The sequence below is a fragment of the Camellia sinensis genome, chromosome 15 (assembly GCF_055761805.1).
Source record: "Camellia sinensis isolate YWXY chromosome 15, ASM5576180v1, whole genome shotgun sequence".
Classification (NCBI taxonomy): domain Eukaryota; kingdom Viridiplantae; phylum Streptophyta; class Magnoliopsida; order Ericales; family Theaceae; genus Camellia; species Camellia sinensis.
The window spans coordinates 46,376,093-46,399,931 of NC_138975.1; the positions used below are offsets into that span (position 1 = coordinate 46,376,093).

General features: G+C 36.3%; 1 protein-coding gene across 1 annotated transcript; it reads left to right on the forward strand.

The window, feature by feature from the left end:
- The first annotated feature begins 21,383 nt into the window (after positions 1–21,383).
- On the forward strand, positions 21,384–22,022 carry LOC145812967 (mitogen-activated protein kinase kinase kinase 20-like). Its single transcript, XM_082908223.1, has one exon. The coding sequence runs from the start codon at positions 21,384–21,386 to the stop codon at positions 22,020–22,022; it is 639 nt and encodes a 212-aa protein (XP_082764349.1).
- Positions 22,023–23,839: the final 1,817 nt, after the last annotated feature.

The following is a 23,839-nucleotide window of genomic DNA, read 5'->3' on the forward strand; positions in this document are numbered from 1 at the left end:
TGCCTATACTCTTCTGCTGAGTTTCTGTTTGGCGGTGTGGTCGGAAATCAGCACCCACAAGTTCTATCAAGTTTTAATGTGAATTATTAATTGTTCCCAAATGGTACAATTCTTCATAATTGTATATTTTATTCCAATTTTATTCTTCTCAGTTAATATGCACAATAATTTCATAAACAATTTTAACTATCTGATCAAAAGAACTATGGCATAAAATTTATCGTTTGTTCAAACTACCAACTTCTTTTTATAATAAAATCATGAAAATTAATATTGTGGTGGTGACTTCAAATATTTCTCAGTACATGAGATAATTAATGAATCTTACATATATGTTTTTCTATATATTTTATTTTTTTAATATCAACAATTAAAAATTATTTTTAATTATAATATTTACATAAATTAAAATATTTTGAAATTTTTTTATTCATATTTTAATGAGAATGATAAAATTAGAATAAAATTTACTATTACCCACAAAATTGAACCTTTTAAAAGTAATTTATAAAACATAGGAGTCAATTGTTCACATTAAAACCTTTTTTTTCTTTTCTTGGGTGAGAACATTAAAACTTGATATGACTTGATGATAATATTTAAAGCAAAATAACACCTATTGGTAGTTTTTCATGACTTGAATTGATTTTCTCGATCATAGGAAAATAAATAAATAAATATATAAATAACAAGGATGCTGTTGTGCATTGCTGCGCAAGAAAACAACAGCGTTTCCTTCTTTCATATCTGTGCAACGTGCCAAGGTGTTTTCATCATAAATGGAAAGACAATCACAAACAAATAATCCAAATAATAATGCAGTAAAAATTATATTTATGAACTGTAATTTGTCTTCATGTATCAATACAATTTTTTTTTTGGGAATAACTTAGCATCCGGTCCAATGGACCAGCTAAATCAAGAGATTAATCCCACCGTCCACTAACGTGGACTCTAATTAAAATTGGGACAAAGGCTCATATAGACTTGTCCTAAGAATTTTTTTTGCATCTAGGAATTTTTAAACCTAAAACTATAAAGGAAACACACCCCTATGTTTAAACCTTGACAATATTAGTTTAATGAGATCCATTTTTTATGTCGGTTACCAGTGCAGTAATAATCCAAATCTCAAGAGTAATGTTAAATCTATCGTATTTTATGTCATAATTGCATTGCTAACATACATAAGTGATAAGACTCATTAAACAAATAAAATAATCACACATGTGATGGTAAAATAAATGTCTTAGAAAAATATAATAAGTATAACATTAGTTTAATCAAAATAATAATACTTTGAGAATTATATTAAAGAACCAAATTTTATTTGTCATATTATGTGTTATTAGTGTATTTGTTTAATGAAACTAACACTAATTTTTTCATTAATGCATAAAGAAAATGCTAATCATACAAATTTTTTAGAGAGATTGACCAATAAATCCTATATTTTAGACTTGTAGTCCAAATAGTCTCATATTTTTTTGGGTGATCCATTTAGTCCTTTTGGATGTGTAATGACTCATTTGTTCGCCACATTAGAGTGTCACATTTGGAAAAAGTACACTAAAATATTTTTCAGTGTTACATCATACCCGCCACGTTAGAGTGTCATATTTGAGAAAAGTACACTAAAGAGTTTTTAATTTTTTTAGAGTGACACATCATACCCGCCACGTTGAAGTGTCACATGTCACGTTTTGAAAAAAACACACTACGGAGTTTTTAATTTTTTTTGGAGTGTCACGTCATACTCGTCGCGTTGTCACGTTTAAGAAAAGTACACTAAGGAGTTTTTATTTTTTTTAAAGTGTCACATCATATTCGCCACGTTGTCACATTTAGGAAAAGTACACTAAGGAGTTTTTAATTTTTTTGGAGTGTCACGACCCAAACCCGCCCCTATAGGTTTAGCGTCGTAACCGGCCAATAATCCTTGGATTACTGAAGCCCTCTTAACAGAATGTCACATAATAAGGGGTTGAGGAAGTAAATATATAAAACATACATACTCCATCGAGCTGTGCAGACAAACATGAGACATATAATCTTAAATTTTATACGCATACATATGACGTCATAAAGGTACAGTAGTTTCACATCATCTATGTACATATAAATAGAAATGTTTGTCTATAAGCCAAAAGAAACAAAGTCTTAAGCATTCACAAAAACATGGCCACGAGACTTGACTTAATTCAGAACCTCCTCGGAAGGCGCAAAAGGTGGCTGACAAACACAAAACTCTTCAGGCATCATCTAAAGCCTGGTCACGAGCCTGCTCACCTACATACATAATAAATAAATAGTGAGCGGGAGCCCAGTGAATAATAACAAAGTAAAGGGTTAAATGAATGATGTCCTAAAACCAATTCAGAAACCAGAGTTCATATCGAAGACAGGTTCATATTCGTATTTTTGTTCAGAGCATATAAAAAAATCAGAGTTCATACTTAATCTTACATAGTACATCCGTTAGTGCTACAAATCACATACAAAGCATCATAGGTCATACTTGTCAGTTCTATAAAGGAATCTCCGGCCAGGTACAAATAACTTGTCAGTTCCTTAAAGAAACCTCCGGACAGGGAACAGATAACTTGTCAGGGTCATAAAAGAACCTCCAGCCGGGTACAGATAACTTGTCAATTCCATAAAGGAACCTCCGGACTGGGAACAGATAACTTGTCAGTTCCATAAAGGAATCTCCAGCTGGGTGCAAATAGCTTGTCAGTTCCATAAAGGAACCTCCGGACCGGGAACAGAGAACATACTTATGTCACAAATACTTATCAAAAATTGGACAATCATTCATAGTACAGAACATAACATTTCATTAAACAAATCTTATTTCATATACAGAAAATATTTTAACTTGAACATAGCTTTACTAAGTTATTACTCACAATAACAGATGGCCCCAAGTAAACGGATAGAGTAGGCAATTCAGATATCCTATGGCATGTGACCTACACAGATGCAGAACGAATACGTACTGAATTATACATCCGAAAATATTAACTTGGTTCTTTCTTATCATGGTGTTTCCACTTTTTATCCTCATTTTTGTTTCTTAATCTTGGCCTAGGAATGTGTAGACACCCCATTTTTGACCGACCTTAAGACTTAGACGTCACCGATTGAGCGCTTGGTGATGTTGCATATCGTGCTCGTTCAGGGGTTTCAGAGTCTCGGCTGCGAGCCTTGCCTCCGAACTTCTGGACTCTTTCATGATTTGCCTCGGTTTGCGAACCAGGCTCTGTTTTCTTTGTTTTCTCTTCCCGAAGGGAGGCAGAGGTCTCGTAGATCATCTCTCAGTGGCCGTAGGCTACGTTTCGTGGTCGTAGGCCATTTTGCCTGTTTGGAGTCCGGTTTCTGGTTTTTCGGAGCCGTTGGCCATGTGCCTTGGTTCGGGACCGCTTAACCATCCCCGTTTGCTCCGGTTTTTGGCATGCATCTTGTTTGTCCCCTTTTGAGGGACACTGTGATCTGAGAGACCGACTTCGTGGTCGAACACCACTCCCGGCGCTTAACAGTCAGTTTTCGGGGCCTCGGGCTGCGCGTTTCGGCCCTCGAACCTTCATTTTGCATCGGTTTTGATTCGTTTTTGGCAGGGACCTCTGTTTCAGTGGTAACAAGGTCGTAGAAGGGTGGGAGGCCAGTAATTGTTCAAACAGCCAACTTTATCCCTTCATCGCCCTCCGTCGCCCGATTTTTCTCACTTCAAAGCCAATGTTGACCATCATTGGGCCATTTTCTTGCACCCTAAACCCCATATTTGTGATGTACACATCTGGGAGGCCACCAATATTTGGTGGCCGGCTAGTAATTGTTGTTGAACCTTTTGAACCCCTTTGAAAAGTGGGTTGTTCTCTCTCCTGATTCACTATTTCCAGTGTTCAACCACAGAGTTGTATTGTGCGCACATCAGAGGCTCTCTTTTTGGGGTGGCCGGCCACTAATGCTTCTTGACCCTTTTGACCCCTAGCCGACCGGCCATGGGAGGTAGCCAACTGGCCACCTAAACCCTAGATAGCTGGCCGGTCATGATCCTTGCACCCTGTTCCTTTCAGCTGTATATTCTGTTTCCCCCCAGATTGTGTATCCGGGGGGGTGCATTTTTGGGGGGAAACTTGATTCATTTCCCTCCATTTTTTCCCCCTTTTTCTCCCCTCTTTTGTCTATATAATAGCAGCTCCAGCTGCTGGTTTGAGGGTTACAACATTTGCCTTAGGCCCCTTCCATTGTATCTCTCTCCCTTTACACTTCCAAGCTTCAAACCTCTCAAACCCTACACCATTTCTTCACCAACCCATAGCCCCACCCTTCCATCCTTCATTCCAGCAGGTTGAGGTTGTTCTCCAAAGCTAAAGAGCCACCAAACTCAAGCCAAGAGTTTCCAAAAGATTGGTCTACAAGGGTAAGCTCCATTTCCCCATTTTTGGTCCATATTTTGCATGCTTTCTTAGCCATACTTGCTTGCTGTTTTGGGCTCCGACACTAACTGGAACTAGGCTTATTTTGAGCTATTTTTCATGTTTGTTTAAGGGTATTTACCTGTTTGAGGTCTCCTTGTTGCACTTGCTTCATTATCTCCGTTGTATGCCATCTTCTTGTGTAGTATTTTTGGCCTATGTATAAACTGTTTTGAGCTCTGGCATGAACTGAAAAGTGGCTTATTTTGATCCCTTATTCAACATTTTTGAAGGGCTCATTACTGTTTGAGGCTTTCATTTATCACTTTCCTTTATATCTCTCTTTTGGCCATATTTTTGCATGATTTGTTAGCATCTTTTGCTTCTATTTTTGGGCTCTGGTCCGAACTATAAGTGGCCTTATTTTGACCCCCTCTTCATGTTTTATGAAGGGTCTTTCACTGTTTGAGGCATCCTTTATATACTTTGTGTTGTATCTCTCTTTTTGGCCTTATTTTGCGTAGTATTTTAGGCTTGCATGTATACTGTTTTGGGTCTGGCCATCAACTGTAAAGTGCAATATTTTGGGCCCCTATTCAACATTGTTGAAGGGCCCCTTTGTTATTGAGGCCAGCAACCACCACTTGCTTCTTTGTTCCTCTTTTGGCCCATTTCTTGCATGAGAGCTTAGCCATACCTGTGTTTGTTTTTGTGGTTTGTTGTAAACTGTAAAATATCATATTTTGGGCCTCTCTTCAATATTGTTGAAGGGCCCTCATCTGTTTGAGGCCTTCAACTGTGACTCACTTCTTTATCTCACATTTAGGGCCATTTTTGCATGCTAGTTTAGTCCCATTTGCATTCGCCGTTTGACCTTGCTTAGAACTGTAAATGTGCTTATTTTAGGGCTGTCTTGACTCTGTCTTTACATTCCATGTTAAAATAATGCATGCTTTGTATAGCTGTAGGCCATTGCGCATGCCTAGTTTTGCATTTCGGGTCCCATTCCATGCATCGGGTGCCATGTTCTCATGATTCGGGGCTGTTTTGGGTCATTTTTCAGCGCTGAAATTTGCATGTTTGCATACCATGTCTCATGCCTTGCCATGTCTTGTTAAAGTGGCATTTGTGCCTTAGGGTCGGTCCTCGGTTTGCGTGCATGTGTGCACGCATTTCGAGTGTCTCATTTTCATCTAATGGCCTCTTATGTGAGTGTGGCTGAGGTCCACTCATGTTAGTGTAAGTCCATTGTGCATTGTGTATGCAATTTCATTTCATAGCATTGTGTATGCTAGGTTGTATGTTAGCGCATTGTGTATGCCATGTTATCTCGTGCATCGTGTATGCCATTTCATAGCATTGTGCATGCTAGGTTGTATATTAGTTGTATTTCATGCATATCATGCATATTGCATCATGCTTGGGATAGGAGTTAGCCCGAGCACGGGAAACGAGGGACGTTTCGTACTTCGAGTGACGGAACGTGTCTCAATTCCCAGTCACCGACACTCTGGATTATCCATGATGGAGTTAGGTTTTAGTTGAGTTTTCATGTGCATTCATTCTATATTGAGTAATGCAAATCGACTCCTCGGCCATCATGCATCGATATGCGTGATTGGTGGCACGAGGATCGAGGCATGCATACATCTGTGAAAATACATTGTTATGCCCCTCTCCTGCTCTCTGTTACAGCAAATCAAGAATCAGCAGTCTTCCGGGGATTGGCTCGCTTTCCAAGAATAATTGCAAAACAGAGGCTAATTGGGGCATCCCAGTGGATTTCCGCGCAAGGCAGCTCAAACATACATCATTCAGAAGAGTCAAGGCAGTCCCTGGCTTGCATGCCAGTTTATTATTTTTCTTAGTTAATTTGTAAATTAATTAGGAATTTGTATTTATTTGGACTGTATTATTTGGACTGTACTATTTATTCGGACCCTCTGTGCGAGGGCATAATTGTAATAAGTGTGTGTGTGTGTGATGCATGTCTTCCAACTCCACGTCTTTCTCCCTTTTATTTACCAGCTTATGATGGTTAGATTAGGGCATATTTCAATTAGCATACAGTATGACAGCATGTTTGCATTCATTCATCTGTTTTGCATGCACCGGGCTCGGCGCATCATACTAACTGCATTGTATTTTCAATTCCAAGTTGAATACATGTTAGCTGTAGCATTTCATATGCCATGTTTAGAATAGCCGAGCCTGCTATAGTTGCATTTTTGCATGTGTTGCATTAGGCACTCCTGTATAGTTAGGATCATGTATGGATTTCTAATTAGCTTATATTTTGGCTTGGAGTACTCGGTAAGTTTTATGCTTTAGCATCCTTGCATGCGTGTGAGTGACTGCCATGAATAGCATGCTTACCATATGGCTATATGCTTATGTGATATAACTGCCTGAATGCCTGTGGGTGAAGGTTGGGTTATTTGGATTGGAACAAATCATTGACTGTGATTTTTAAGCCCACTAAATAGTTGCAAAACCATCTTTTCTAAGCCCACCCGAGGGTGGCAAATCCACGTCTTAGCCTACTTGTGGGTAGCACCATCAAACCATTTTCAAATAAACAAACATGAAATGTTTTGCTCCAATTCAGGCGATCCAATCTATACTTGTATGCTGTGCGCATCACATAGTAAATCTAGGCTAATAACCGGAATAAGAACACACAAATGTTTTCAAAACTTGGTATCAAAACGAGCGGGGGTGCTCACGAAGTGACCTTCCCCAATCGTACCCAAGTTCCCGAGCCGAGGCAACTTTGGTGATAACGGACACGTGGCCTTAGGCAACGAGTCAGGGTTTCCTAAATTTTCCAAAATAAAATATTTAGGTGGCAACTCTGTATCTGGCAAAGCAGTCCATGTTTGGCACTTCTTTCAAAAATCTGTTTTCTCAAAACGATTTGCCGGATTTGGACTCTTTGGTTCAGATTACGAACCGTGACAATTTGAGAGTCCGAACTGTAGTGAGCCCAATATCGAACGGAACGGGGGGGACTCGTTCCTCTCCCGGGGCGTTCGGGGACGTCTACAGAATGCCTAGGATGCAATGACGATGCAAAAATGCATTTGAAAACACTTGGTCAAAAATGTTGGAAATAGGGGTCCCGCTCGAGCGCAACTTCTTTCGCTCGAGCGAACATGAAAAATGTAAGTGGTCGCTCGAGTGCAATTTTCTTCGCTCAAGCGATCTGTAAACTTTGCAAAAGTACTAGTTGCTCGATTTTTTCGCTCGATGCTCACTTGACGCTCGCTCGAGCGTGAAACTCAAGTCCTCGCTCGAGCATAACTCTTGTCGATTGAGCGGTCTTCAAAAACATGAAACTTTAGGGAGCTTGCATTTCACACTCAAGCGAACTTCTGGTCACTCGAGCGGAAGTGTAAGATCACAGAGTGGTCGCTCAAGCGGAGAATCCTTCACTCGAACGGAAAGCAGAATCTGGAATTTCCAAATTGCACTCCCTAGCTCAAAACTCGTATTCAACCCTTCAAAACACAACTCTTGGGCCCCAAAACTTAAGGAACCAAGTCTAAACTTGGAAAACATAAAGAATTAAAGATCATTTCATGAAATCAAGGTCCATAAGTGTGTCAATTAAACAAACCCAAGCTTGAATTGTGAAAACATGGCATGAATATGACATGGATGGAGTGATTTAAGCTCCAAGTTTCCAAATCATGAGCAAATGAGATGTTTAGATCAAAAACTTGTTGAATTCCTTAAACAAAACCAAGATATGGACATACATGTGGAAATTCTTGAAAATCAACTTACAAAATTATGAGAATTATGTATTCATGCATGAGGTGCTCTTCTTTCCTAATTCTTTAGTGCAATTCACGCAAACCATGGCTCAATTTCTTGAATGCATGTACTAACCAAGTAAATTACAAGACTAGAGGCATGATTGTTTACCTTAGATGCTTAATGTTGTTCTAGAGGTTCAGTTTCTTAAGTTTCCAAATCCAAACCTTCAACTCTCCGCAAGTCCTCTTCCAATTCTTGAGTACAAACACTCTCTCTAGGCTCCCCTCTCACTCTCCTACGTTTTTCCTCTCAAAGAGATGAAATGAGAGTGTAAAAATGCACTCTAGAGCCCACTCATGCCTTATATGGTTCAATTATGAAGGCTTAATTAATGGTTAATCTATTGACATTATTTACTGTAATTTAGTTGTTTCGAATCAAATTTCAATTGAACTTATCATAATGTTCCAAAAATTCCAAAAGTCCTCTTCCAATTCTTAAATCCAAACTTGTTCTACGAAGTCAATTTCGTGATCGGATGCTAATAAGGCTTTCAATTCGCAAAATATAACAGAATTTCAAACAGATATTCTTACAATAGACAGATAGAGACACAAATAATGCAATACAATAATAATTAACTCAGAATTTCATCTTAATTACATATTAGGTGTATTAAATCATGGATTAACGTTAATTAGAGGTTGGGGTTGTTACAGAGTGTCACATTAATACTTACCACATTTTAGTGTCACACCATACTCGACATATTTGAGTGCCACATTTGAGAAAAGTACACTAAATAGTTTTTAATTTTTTTAGAGTGTTATGTCATACCTGCCACGTTGTCACGTTTGAGAAAAGTACACTAAGGAATTTTTATTTTTTTTGAAGTGTCACATCATACCCGCCACGTTGTCACATTTGGAAAAAATACACTAAAAAGTTTTTAATTTTCGTAGAGTAAAAGTTTTGGTGTGTCACATCATACCCACTACGTTGTCACATTTAGGAAAAATACGCTAAGGAGTTTTTAATTTTTTTAGAGTGTTACATCGTTAGAGTATCACATTAATACCTACCACATTAGAGTATCACATCATACATGTCACATTAATAAAAGGGTATAGCTGTCCACCAAAACTATACTAAAATAAAAAATAGGACCACACCGAGAGAAGCTTTTTACTAAAAGACTTAACTGATCAATAGAAAAAATTTGGGACTAGTTAGAGTAGTTGTTTGTGAGATGGGATTTATTGGTAAATGTCCTAATTTTTTATTACAAAAATATTATAAAGAATATTGTAACAACGACATTTATGTAATTATGACTTATAGCAATAGCCTTTTTGATTTCTATTGAGGGACTATAAATGGTCGTTATAATTCTTTATAAAATTTTTGTATAAGAAAATTATTTGTATAATATTACCCATGCATAAATGATATATCATATGGTAAATAAAACCTGCACTACTAAATGTTTTATAAATGTGAGCTTTAATTTTTATTTTTTTATAGAGAAAATTATGTGCATTACTCAAGTTATATATACTATTATAATTTTTGTCGTGTGGAGGCTTAGGTCCAAGACAAAAATGCTACCGTTTTCTTGTGCAGCAATTTTTCACGGATTGAACGCTTGTCATTTTTCCGGAAAATCGATTCTACAAGTGTTACTGCGCATCCCATGCATATGCCTAAGGATTAACTCAGGTGATGCGATAGGAATCTATCATGTCTGCCTTATCACTCACAAACTAATACGCTTTTAAAGTACTTAATGTAAGGGTTCGGCTTTGGTCCAGTCCGAGAGCGGACTGGACGGTGTTGTTGGGCCCTTGGGGGCCTATCATGGGTCCTATTTTGATAATCTAAACCGTTAATGTGTAGAACTCGTTGAGTACTATATGCTTGTAAAAAATCACATTGATCGGATATTGATAGCTATGTGATCAAATTAGTTTTATATAAAAAAATGGACAGTAAACAAATTAACGGTTGACAAAAAACTGTTTTGATCACATAGCTATTGATATCTGATCAATGTGATTTTTTATAGACATATAGCATCCGACGCGTTCTACACATTGAATGGTTCAGATTATTAAAATGGGACTTGTGGTAGGCCCCCACGGCTTAACAGTACCGTCCAGTCCGATCTCGGACTGGACCAAAGCTGGGCCCTAATGTAAAACTTGCATCTCTAATGAGTCGGTACATGATAAGTTGTTGTTGTACTCAATGCTCAGCAGCATCCCCATTCCATAAAACTGATGACAGGAGTTGAATTTGTAGTGAAGTGAGCCATCATATTACTTAGGATATCAAGGATGTATGACTTTAAGCTGCATCATAAGTAAAATTTCAATGTGTGAGAGAAATAGAGTTGCAGCAATTTACACTTGCTAATATTAAGATGCTGCATAATTAATTATTTTTAGGATTTAACTTTTTGTCCGGTCCACTATTTGAATTCAAAGGTTTAGTTGGATCATTTAAGGTCCAACTTAGGTTGGTTTCATTGATTTGAATCATTTAATTTTTAGATTCATTCGAATAGATTATTTGTGGAAAAAAATCAAATTGACCGGATATAAATAACTACATGTTTAGATCATATTTGTATTTTTTTTTTTTTAAAAAAAAATGACAACAAGCTTGTGTTTTTTAAAATAAGTCGTTCAATTTGTTAAGACAAATGTGATCAAAATATATAATTACTGACTTATTTCATAGATGATTTACTTAAAAGGCTCTAAAAGTTAAACTGTTTGGATCAATAAAAAAGATCAATGGTAGCTCCAAAATAACTCAAACTGGACCTTTCAATTCAAATAATACACTGGATTGAAGCAACATCCTTATTTTTAATACAACATCTCTATTAAAATTTTAAGGTAGGTACATTCAGATTTTGATACACAAACAAAAAAAACTTATACAAAATTTTTGTGTAGTATGATATGGACATTTCCCTTTAAAACAAACATCCATGAAAGATTACTTTTATTTATAAAAAGGACAAATTAAATCCATAGTCCTTATTATAGCGATCCCGGTTTTTCCTTTCTTTGTATACTGTATTCTAGACTTGGTTTCGTGGATTTGTTTTGTATCATTATCACTTCTAGCCTTTACTCTTTGTATTTGAGTCTTGGGTTGTGATGGGAAAGTTTAAAACAGGTTGGTTGCACTTTGAAACCAAAAGGTGATGCCCAGGTTTTTGCCTTCACGCTCGAGCGGAATTTTTAACGCTCGAGTGGGCTTTTCGTTGTTGCTTCTCCGCTCGAGCGGGAGTTTTTATGCTCGAGCGTGGTTTTCCATCTCCCAGTACTTTACTCTGCAGTCCGTCCGCTTGAGCGACATTTTTTTTACGCTCGAGCGTGATCTCTTGATTTTGTCCCTCCGCTCGAGCGGAGAGTTTTACGCTCGAGCGGATACCATCGCCTGCAAAACTTCTGGAAGGGTGCAATCGACGCTCGAGCGGCTCTTTTCACGCTCGACCGTGAGTCTGTGTCTTACGCTCGAGCGGGGTTTTTCACGCTCGAGCATAGAGTCGACTACATCAGTCCGTGATTTCACTTTTTGGATCACTTTTTGACCTACTTTTTCTTTCTTAACTTTTAAAAACCGCCATTTGAGAGTTTCTCTCTCTACTCTCACCTTCTCTCTAAGATTTGATCTATTCCTTGGGGTCTTCTACCCTAGTTCCTTTGAAAGAAAGGTAGAGCTTCGCGAGAGCTTTCTTTTAATCTGAAAAAGAGAGGATTTGGAGCACTTTGGAATTTGAGTCTTCATCTCCGTCTTCTCCATTCGGGTTATTTTCTTCAAGGTAGGGATTTCCTACTCTATTTTAGAAGTTTTGTTCTAAGTTTTGGTATTTTGATAAATTGGGGTTACTTTGATAATTTTGGGAAAAACCCTAGTTGTTTAAATTAATTAATTTGTATAATTAATTTAAGGGAAATTGGGGAATTTGGTTAAATTCATGAAATTGGGAAATTTATTGATTAAATGGTGTAGTTGGATAATGTAAATCACTCGCCCATTGAATTGTTGATATATTTATTTCCAGTCTAGAAATAACTGTTTTGGGCTATCGGTGGAGGATAGTCGTGATTGTTGTAGACATTGCATGTGGATTAGGAATAACCGAAACTAATCACATTGGTTAAGTCATTAATTTTGATTATTGCATTGATACAGAAAATACGTGTATTGATTGAGCATTGCATTTGCATACATTATTTTGTGTGGGAGGAGATAGGGGATGTACTCCACGGTTTAGGGGAAGATAGGGGATGGACCTCTAAACCGGATTTTGTTTGGGAGGAGATAGGGGATGTACTCCATTAGCATCACTTTTATGTGTGCTTATTTGTATAGAAGTGTTTTATTGATACAACACTAAAATGTGTATCAATCTGGAAGTATGAAGTGTTTTGATTTGAGCTTGAGTCTCATTTGTTTGTAGATTTTGGAAGGATGTGAATATGATATATATAATTCACTGTTATAAGTTTGGCCAGGTTCTGAGCCATGTTGATAAAGTTGGAAAGTAAAACGTGTCTTAGACAATAGTGTCATGAGACTGTAAAATGAAGTAATTGATTATCTTGGTTAACCATTTGTTGAATGCTATTGCTTTATTCATTGCTTATATGTGGTTTAGTATATTTCTACTGGGCTGTGGCTCACCCTTTATGGGAACATCATTTTCAGGTTCAGGTGATAAGCTACCTCCAAGGACTTAGCTTGGAAGGACTTGGACTTTGAAGACTACTTCTAGTTATTTGTTTTTTTTTCATTGTTAGTACATGTAAATACTCAAGCCTAGGGCTTTATTTATATTTGAGTTAGAACTCATACTTTTGGTGTCCAAGTGTTGGCTTGGAAAGATGTAAGCCGTTAGGGCATTTAATTTGATGTTACATGTAATGTTTTTGTTTAGTAAGACTCTGATGGATATTATAATGAATTATTGAAGTGTTTTCTTTAAATAATGCATGTCATTGATATATATAATGGGTTAATTTTTGAGGTCGTTACACTTATAGTTTGTTTATTGTTGGAACAACCTTCTGTGTGCAATAAATAAATTGAAACAAATCAAACAAATGAAAATAAATTACTTACCGAATTTATTTTACCGAACCAAGTAAATGATTAAAAGATCAAGTCGAGTGTGTGACACTCTGTCCCTAAGACAGATTTGCTCCACTATGGTGCTTACGGTTAAATGGCGTCTATCTCCTAGGATACAATGATCTTCACAAATTGTAGTAGCAATCTAAACAATTTGTACGACGAACAAAACTTGTGTTCTAACTCTCTAAAATTTTTTTTTTCCTAAAATAATATGAAGATTATATCATGCAAAAGAGCAAAACTAGAAGGAAAGTGAGGAATTTCGGATTGGAAATCTGCTGGAATGGTCCAGGTATATATAGGGCCGAAAAGGTATGAATTCAAACTTCAACAGGTCTGAATTTTGAATGAACAGGTGCTGTTACTATTCAAACAGATAACTGCTGGAATGTTTGATTTGTCCGAACTGTATGAAACTGTTTGAACTGAGCATATTCAAATTTGTAAAACTACAGTAGTTTTGAGCAGTTAATCTGTTGGATATTTCGGACTGAAAGAGGCAAAATATGAACAGAAAATTAAATTCAATTTTGGCACAAAATTTGAATTTAATTTCATTAATAATTTTTGGAAAAAAATTCAAATGAGTTTTGTCCAAAAAATTAATATTAGAACCGACCCGACTTACATGTAGGCCTGGCACGGCTTGACTGGCCGGTCGGACGGACGGACGGCGGTGGCGTGCGCATGTGTATGGTGGTTTGAGCCAAGGTTTCATTTGTTTATAACTCCTCCCTTCTACAAACTTGGGGTGTCCCTTGGGGCCTAACTCAAGGTTGTACACCTAAAGCTTATATACTCACAAAAGCTCTCTCAAAGTTTCAATGTGGGACAACCCATTTCAAAGAAACCCACATTTAATTCTTTAAATGTCCATTCCACGAACCCAAAAATGACGTCAAGTTCCCATTCACTCATAAATGGTTTTGACGAACCATCTTCACCATGTGACTTACCATGCGGCAATGAACACGTCACCTCTTCGGATCCACACCAAAAGACGTGTGGGACCCTCTCTATTTTGGGCTTAAAGTTGGCCCAAAATAAGCCTATAAAAATCAAAATTTGCAACAATCACCCACATGAATGGAATTTGATGGAGAGAAAATGCAACAACATGATCTAATTTTAGAGAGTACAAAAATTGGGAATATTCTGCAAAGGATAGGTAGCTTTTGGCTTTGAATCTTCCCTTGTGAGACACTATCAGATTTACTAGCTAACCAGTGAACATGATGTCCTGAACTGTTCAGCCATTTTTGTAAACCAAGATAATAGAACTCAACCAGCATATTATCAGACACAGTTTAGTTCTCACTATTGTGTTCATTTTGGCCCTGAACAACCTGGTCTTTCATGAGTGCTCTAGAGAATTGTAGCCCTTCACAAATCTCATAGAATCGAACCAATTCACACTCATATATGTGATTCTTATGGAGAGTATTCTGCCATACTCCGCTAGGTATACCTAGATATAAGAATCATTAAAAGTATTACTTAACCTAAAACACTGCAGACATCACTATTTTATCATAGAAATGGGTAGGAGTTTGACTCCCCAGTGATCCTTATGAGTCATACACAACTCGGTTGTCCCTTTGAACCTAGATCTTGGGACCTTCAGTCAACTAGGTTAGGATGCCATTGTGGTAACTTTTATTTAATAGGCTTAAGTCCCATTCCCCTCAATGAATTTTCAACTAACTCTCTTGCTAACCCTTTGATTAGTGGATCTGCTATGTTATCTTTAGACTTCACATATTCAATGGAAATAATTTTATTAGAGAGTAGTTGTCTCACGGTGTTATGTTGACGGCGAATGTGTTGTGACTTACAGTTATAAATATGACTCTGTGCTCTACCAATTGCTAATTGACTATCATAATGTATGCATATAGCAGGCATTGATTTTGGCCACATTGGAATATCTTCAAGGAAGTGGCGAAGCCATTCTGCCTCTTCCTCAACTTTATTTAAAGCTATGAATTTTGATTCCATAGTAGACTTAGCAATGCAATTCTGTTTGGAAGATTTCCAAGATACAGACGCACCACCAAGTATAAAGACATACCCACTGGTGGATTTTGAGTCTCTAGTATCCGATATCCAGTTTGCATCATAGTATCCTTCAAGTACTGCTGGATATCTATTATAATTAAGCCCAATGTTACGAGCAAATTGGAGATATCTTTGAACCCTTATAATTGCTTTCCAGTGTTCTACTCCCGAATTACTCTTATATCTACTTAATTTACTTACTGCAAAAGCTATATCTGGGCGAGTGCAGTTCATCAAGTACATTAAGCTTCCAATAATTTGAGCATACTCTAATTGAGAAATACTTTCTTATACATTCTTAGAAATAAACAAATTAACATCCACAGGTGTTCTAGCAAGATGATCATCATCTTTGCTAAATTTGTCAAGTATTTTCTCAATGTAATGTGATTGTGACAAAGCATAATCTTATGATGTTTTGGTAATTTTCATACCAAGAATTACATGAGCAAGCCCATGTCTTTCATGTCAAAATGTTTATTCAACATTTTCTTGGTAGTTTTAATCATGTCATTATTACTACCTATGATGAGCATATCATCCACATAAAGACATATTACAACATAGCCTTTGTTTGTATTTTTAATATAAACACATTTGTCACATTCATTAATTTTGAATCCATTTGACATCATTGCTTTGTCAAATTTATCATGCCATTGCTTTGGTGCTTATTTTAGTCCATTTACACACTTTCTTTTCTTTTCCTGGAACAGAAAATCCTTCTGGTTGTTCCATATAAATTTCTTCATCGAACTCACCATTTAAGAAAGTGGTTTTCACATCCATTTGATGAATTTCTAGATTGTACAACGATGCAATAACAATTAGCATTCTAATGGATGCTATTCTAGTAATTAGTGAGCATGTGTCAAAGTAATGAAGACCTTCTTTTTGTCTAAAACCTTTGACCACAAGTCTTGCTTTGTATTTGTCAATTGATCCATCCACTTTCATTTTTCTCTTGAAAATCCACTTGCACTCAAAAGGTTTGTAACCTGGTGCAGATCCACCAATTCCCAAGTGTGATTTTGCAGGATGGATTCAACTTCACTATTTACAGCTTCTTTCCATAAAGGAGTTTCAGGACTAAACATAACCTCTTTAAAAGTTAAAGGCTCATTTTCTAACAAAAAATGTTAGAAAATTTGGACCAAAAGATTTTGAGGTTCTAGCATGTTTACTATGCCTAGGTTCCTCTTTATCAATTTGACCTATCTCTTGCTCTTGTTCTTGATCTTGACTACTAATAGCATCATAAGATCTTTTATTATTACTAGTCTCTTGTCTAGTCTTATTTGGAAATATATGTTCAAAGAACGATGCATTCCGAGATTCTATAATAGTATTTACATGCATTTCAGAATGTTCTGACTTATGAATCAAAAATCGATATGCACTACTATTCATGGCATAACCAATGAAAATGCAATCAACAATTTTAGGACCTATCTTAGTCTTTTTAGGACTAGGAATAGCCACTTTAACCAAACACCCCCACATTTTTAAGTATTTGTAGGATGGTACTCTCTCATGCCACAATTCATAAGGTGTTTGATTCACTTTCTTTTGAGGTACTTTATTAAGTATATAATTAGCAGAAAGTATTGCTTCCCCCCACAAGTTCTGAGGTAATCTAGAACTTATTAACATGGTATTCATCATTTCTTTTAAAGTCTTACTTTTCCTTTCAACAATTCCATTTTGCTGAGGTGAGTAGGGAGCGATGGTTTGATGAATTATTCCATGTTCTTTAAAAAATTCACCAAAAGGTGACTCATATTCACCACCTTTATCACTTCTAAGTTTCTTAATTTTCTTACCAAGTTGATTTTGAACTTCATTCTTGAATTGAATGAAAGTTTTCAAAGTTTCATCCTTGGTTTAAATTAAATAAACATAACTATATCTAGTATAGTCATCTATAAAAGTGATAAAATACTTTTTCCTACCTTTAGTTTCAATTGATTTAAAATCACAAATGTCAATATGAATTAATTTAAGTGGTTCCGTACTTCTTTCAATTGTATGAAAATGAGGTTTGGATAATTTTGCCTCAACACAAATTTTATATTTATGATTTAAATCAATGTCAAATTTAGATAAACATCCCATATTAATTAATCTACGCAAAGATCCATAATTAACATGTCCAAGTCTACTATGTCATAAATTTGAAGACTCAAGCAAGTAAGAAGAAGATATATTTTTATTAATAACAGAGGGTACCACAGCCATTACATTGATTTTGAAAAGGCCATCAGATATGTAATCTTTTCTTACATACATTCCGTTTTTAGTAAGTACAAACTTGTCACTTTCAAAAACTAGCCTAAATCCATTTTTACTCAACAAAAATCTGGAAACAAGATTCTTGCGAATGTCCGGTACATGCAGTACATTGTTGAGAGTGCTTTCCTTTCCAGATGTCATCTTCAAAATAATCTTTCCTTGTTCTTCAACTTTAGAAGTCGGAGAGTTGCCCATAAAAAGTTGTTCACCATTGTCCACCACTGAATAAAATGTGAACATCTTTTTGTCGGCATAGATGTGGCGAGTAGCACCAGTGTCCACCCACCATTCTTTAGGATTTCCAACAAGATTTGCCTTGGAAACAACTACAGAAAGATTTATGTCATCTACACCATTGGAAATATTGTCCACTTCGGTCATATGGGCTTAAGCAGGCTTCTTGCTTATTCTTCTTTTGCTTTTGCCTTTGCTACGACAATATTTGGCCCGATGTCCCTCTTTGTCACAGATGTAACACTTGCCATTAAACTTGTACTTTTTAGTTACCCCCCCTATAGAGCCTTGTGATGAACTTTCTCCAAAAAACTTCCGTTTATTTACTTTTGGAGCATGTTCCACCACATTTGCCTTAGAATTCATTGGATGCTTACCAGTCCACTTTTCAGAATTGCGGTTGTCCTCCTCAATCCTCAAACGCATAATAATTTCCTCTAAAGACATTTCTTTGTGCTTGTGTTTGAGGTAGTTCTTGAATTACTTCCAGCCTTATGGTAATTTCTCAATTAAGGTTGTAACTTGGAAGGATTCACTGAGAGACATGCCTTCTGCGTGAATGTCACACAGAATGAGTTGGAGATCTTGAACTTGGCTGATCACTATCTTGGAATCAACCATCATAAAATCTAGGAATTTTTTAGCAACAAATTTCTTTGAGCCAGCATCTTCTGTTTTGTACTTTTTCTCCAAAGACTTCCAAAGTTCCTTTTCCGTTTTGATAGGACTGTAGACGATGTATAATGTGTTGTCAAGTCTGTTCAAGATATAGTTCCGGCAATGGAAATCAGCATGTTTCTAGGCACCGACCGCAGCAACCACTTGCCGGCCAGTTTCATCCTCTTTCAGAGTAGGAGCATCCTCACAGAGAAAACGTGCCAAGTTGAGAGTAGTAAGATAGAACAACATTTTCTACTGCCATCTTTTAAAATCAGTTCCTGAGCACTTCTCTGGCTTTTCACCGTGATTAACTGGCACAGTCACCATACCAGTCAACATTAATAGGAGAGAGGGTTGGCGCAATTGCAGCCACCATACTAGTACTTGTTTGAGCATTAGTTTGACCAGTTTCAGTAGCCATGAATTATAAATTACAAAACACAATTATAAATAGAACTTAATACTACCTAGAAAATTAAACCATAAACATAGAATTTTAAATTCTATAAAAAGAAACAAGAATCGTAATTTTTATTTTTAATTAATTTGCAAATAAAAAATTATTTAAACAAATTAATTCCACACAGAAAAATAAATTTCTGTAACACTTCAATAATTAAAATACTGAAGTAGAATTTTAATCAATGAACACTCATAAATTATTTCTGAAAACCAAAATTAATTTCTAACAAATTTCACAAATAACTATTATGAATTGTAAATGACACCAGTATATTACTACTATCTGTCAAACAGTATATTACTACTATTTGTTTTTCCAACCAGAATATTATTTTCTAAAATCACAGAAAGTAAAATCTGTAAGAAGAAAAAAGAGGAAAGGAAACAAACGAAAAATTCTGTATAAACAGAATAATTCGAATCTGTCTTAAGATTGTTGGAACAATCTTCTGTGTACAATAAATAAATTGAAACAAATCAAACAAAAGAAAATAAATTACTTACCAAATTTATTTTACCAAACCAAGTAAATAATTAAAAGATCAAGTCGAGTGCGTGACACTCTGTCCTTAAGACAGATTCGCCTTGCTACGGTGCTTACGGTTAAATGGCGTCTATCTCCCAGGATACAATGATCTTCACAAATTGTGGTAGCACTCCACACAATTTGTACAACGAACAAAGCATGTGTTCTAACTCTCTGAATTTTTTTCCACTAAAATAATATGAAGAATATATCATGCAAGGGAGCAAAACTAGAAAGAAAGTGAGGAGTTTCATATTGGAAATCTGCTGGAATGGTCCAGGTATATATAGGGCTGAAAAAGTGTGAATTCTAAATTCAACAGGTCTGAATTTTGAACGAACAGGTGCTGTTACTATTCAAATAGATAACTGCTGGAATGTTTGATCTGTCCAAACTGTATGAAACCGTTTGAACTGGGAAGATTCAAATTTGTATAACTGTAGCAGTTTTGAGCAGTTAATCTATTGGATATTTTGGACTGAAAGAGGCAAATATGGACAGAAAATTAAATTCAATTTTGGCACAAAATTTGAATTTAATTTCATTAAGAATTTTTGGAAAAAAATCAAATGAATTTTTTCCAAAAAATTAATATTAGACCCAATCCACAACCCATACCCGCCCCCGGCACCACTAGACGGCGGTGGTGGCGCGCGTGTGTGTGGTGGTTTGAGCCAAGGTTTCATTTGTCCATAATTCCTCCCTTCTGCAAACTTATGGTGCCCCTTGGGGCCTAACCCAAGGTTGTACACCTAGAGCTTATATACTCACAAAAGCTCTCTTAAAGTTTCAATGTGGGACAACCCATTTAAGGATACCCACATTTGATTCTTTAAATGTCCATTCCACGAACCCGAAAACAACATCAAGTTCTCATTCACTCATAAATGGTTTTGATGAACCGTCTTCACCGTGTGACCTACCATGCGGCAAGGAACACGTCACCTCGTCGAACTCACCCCAAAAGACACGCGGGACGCTCTCTATTTTGGGTTCAAAGTTGGCCCAAAATAAGCCTATAAAAACCAAAATTTCCAACATTTATTGTGTTAATTTGATCCTTGAAGCTCTATTGCATCAACTTATTTAATTTTTTATAATTTGTTAATTTAGTCTGATTGATAATATCGATTAAAAATTTGGACAAAATTAAAGACAAAATGGTTCATTTAAAAGGGAATGGACACTACTTTGAGAATAATGAATTAACTATTTGACTTTAATTTTAATCGAGTTTATTATCCGATAGATTTTTTGTGCAAAGTTGATGGGTAAAATTAATGCAATTAAAACTGTAATAAAAGGAAAATGAAGTAGACTATAAACTTAAATAGTATTGATTTGACACATTGTGACAAATTAAAAATAAAATTAATGCAACTAGAACAAAAGGATGAAATTGACATAAAAGACAAATTAGGTGATATAATTTACGCATATAAAAATGATAATGAAATATTATTCATTATTTTATTTTTGTATAAAAATTTTTCCAGAACAGAATTTTCTAAATTAAATTCGAATGCGGCTGGTTGGATCCGGTATCCGAACTCAAAAATCCAAACCCAAACCCATCGACCCAACAAATACTTTCTTAAACGGCAAGCCACATGACAGTTGGCTTGACTGTCATGTCACTCACTCTCTCCTGTTTACAGACTTAAAACCTATTCCAATTTGGAAACAAAATTCCACATTATTTACCAATTCCCAAAACCCTAAGACCAAATCCTATAAATACCTGCATAGTAATAAGAAAAATTCACACCAATTCAATATTCTCTAAACAACACAAACAAGAAGCATTCTTCGTGAAGATGGTATTGATCAAGAGGAAGCATGAGGAGCTTGAGATCAAGAAAAGTGTCTATGGCGATGGAAAGCTGTGGTTCAGAGGGACCATCATTGGAAAATCAAGCAGCGGACCGGTTTATTTGGCGACTTTGAAGAAACCCACATGGAGACTCACCCACTTGCCTATACTTATGGTTATGAAGTCTGCAGAGGTTTCTGATTCTGCTATGCTTCAAAGAGAAGCAATGGTTCTTAACAACTTCCATGCTTGTCCCTACATCTATCGTTGTTTTGGGGAAGAAATCATGACTGGTTATTGCAATTGCATTATTTATAACATTCTCTTGAAGTATGGCTCTGGTGGAACCCTAGCTGATTTGATCAAGAAAAGTGGTGGCAGAGCATTGCTTGAATCTAATGTTAGGTGCTATACAAGGCATATTATTGAAGGTCTTGATTGTGTTCATAGCTCTGGTTATGTTGACCGTGCTCTAAAGCCTGAGAATATCATAATTGTTTCAATTAGTACTAGTGTTGGGATTGAGTATGTGGCTAAGGTTGGTGATTTTGGGTTGGCAAAGACAGAAAAGCAGATGAGGAAGATGATGACAATGTCAAAATCTTATAAATTGAGTGGATATTTTCGGTGTTTGTCGCCATAGATGGTGATTGATAGAGGGCTACAACAAGAGACTCTTGATGATGTCTGGGATGTAGGCTGTATTGTGTTTGAGATGTTATTTGGGAAGTCTGTATGGGATGGGAAACAAGATTCAGAAGTTGAGGACATTCTCTCTGACATTGGTAAAGGGCATGGACTACTCAAACTACCCAATGAAAGTGAGGGATCAGAGGAAGCAATGGACTTTGTGAAGTGTTGTTTTGCTGCAAAAGCTATGGATAGATTGACTACTCAAATGCTCTTGAATCACCCTTTTGTGGCTGGATTGGGCGAAGACAGGGAAGACAATGAAGAAGAATTATCAGTGGAGAATTCTGAGGAGAAGGGTTGGTCGACATCTACATTATCATTGTCAGTTTACAAGGTTGATGATGAACTCAGTTCATCCTACATTCTAGATGAAAGAGTGTTGAAGGTCAAAAAACTAAAGCTTGATGCAGAGGCAATTAGGGTTTGCTCATCGTTGTCATACAAAGATAGTGCAGTGGAAGATGAAATCAGTTCTTCTTGCCTTTCGGATGATTGGAGCAACATGCCATTGGAGGCAGAGGAATTGCAGGACATTTTAGAACCTGGGAGGGTTGATTGGCCATTGTCACTATCAGTTCAGTATTAGGAAGATGAACTGTTTCCTCTTCATCTATTTGTGTAGATAAAATGTTTCTCATAATTAGTGGCTTGGCCCTGTTAGAGTAAAGAGAAATGTAGAGTGAGACAAAAAAATAGATTTGTTAATTGAATTTATCTAGTTACATAAATATAACCCATTGGCATTGAGTAACTATTCTGTAAATTACCTGTTATGAGGTTTTATAATTCAAATCAAAATTAGAGAGAAAATGACAGTATAATTTTTTTCCATATTCTCACCATCTGGTTGTATGAACACACACACATAGCACTATTGCAATTCACTTCAAAATTTGGGATTCCACTATTCATGGGTTATGCACAAAAGTGAAAGTTGGTTGATCGACTCATTGATGTTAAGCATAATATGAGGTGATTATCAAATCGGCGAGTGTTTGGATTACTGTGGCAACCCCTCTCTCCTTTGTCGACAACCTAGTATGCATGGATATCGTGGATTTTTAATTTTTTTTTTCATCAACAAAATAAAACTTTGTTGATGTAGCCAATAGTGTAATACAAAACACTAATATAAACATCAGTAAAGAAAAGTGATAGTGCAAAAGTGCATCATAGCAAAGCCATTCCATTCCAAATAGGTTGGCACGAAAACGCCAGCAAGTCATATTCAAATGCCACCCAATAAACAAACAATGCTGGAAAGATTCCAACCAAAACTAGAGAAAAACATAATAGAATAGGGAGGAGGAAGAAGAAGAAGAAAACAGTCCCAACATTGAACAAAGCAGTGACAACAATTCCAAATCAATACTAACAATAGGCTGCAAAACAAGCCCCCGAGAATTCCACAATAACCCCTTCAAAAACCAAACTGCAAGCTCGTAAATACAAGCAACTACAGTAGCCCCACCAAAACATTGGCAACACGTATGCAAATAGCAATAGAAGAAAGATGGGAGAAACCTTTTAGTACTGTCACTATGCCATCTAAACCGAATCAGCCCCTCTATTTTTTAGGTTGAAAATCCCCTCTAAAGAGTTAATGAAGTTATACGGAAAATTTTCAGAAGATGTTAAAGGAAGGAATGGTCATTAGGATCCTCAATCAAATTTTGGTCTGACGTTTGGATGGGAGAAAAAGCTCTATTTGGTTCACTGGAATGAGATGGAATGATCATTCCCTAACAATGTTGAATGATGATTCCA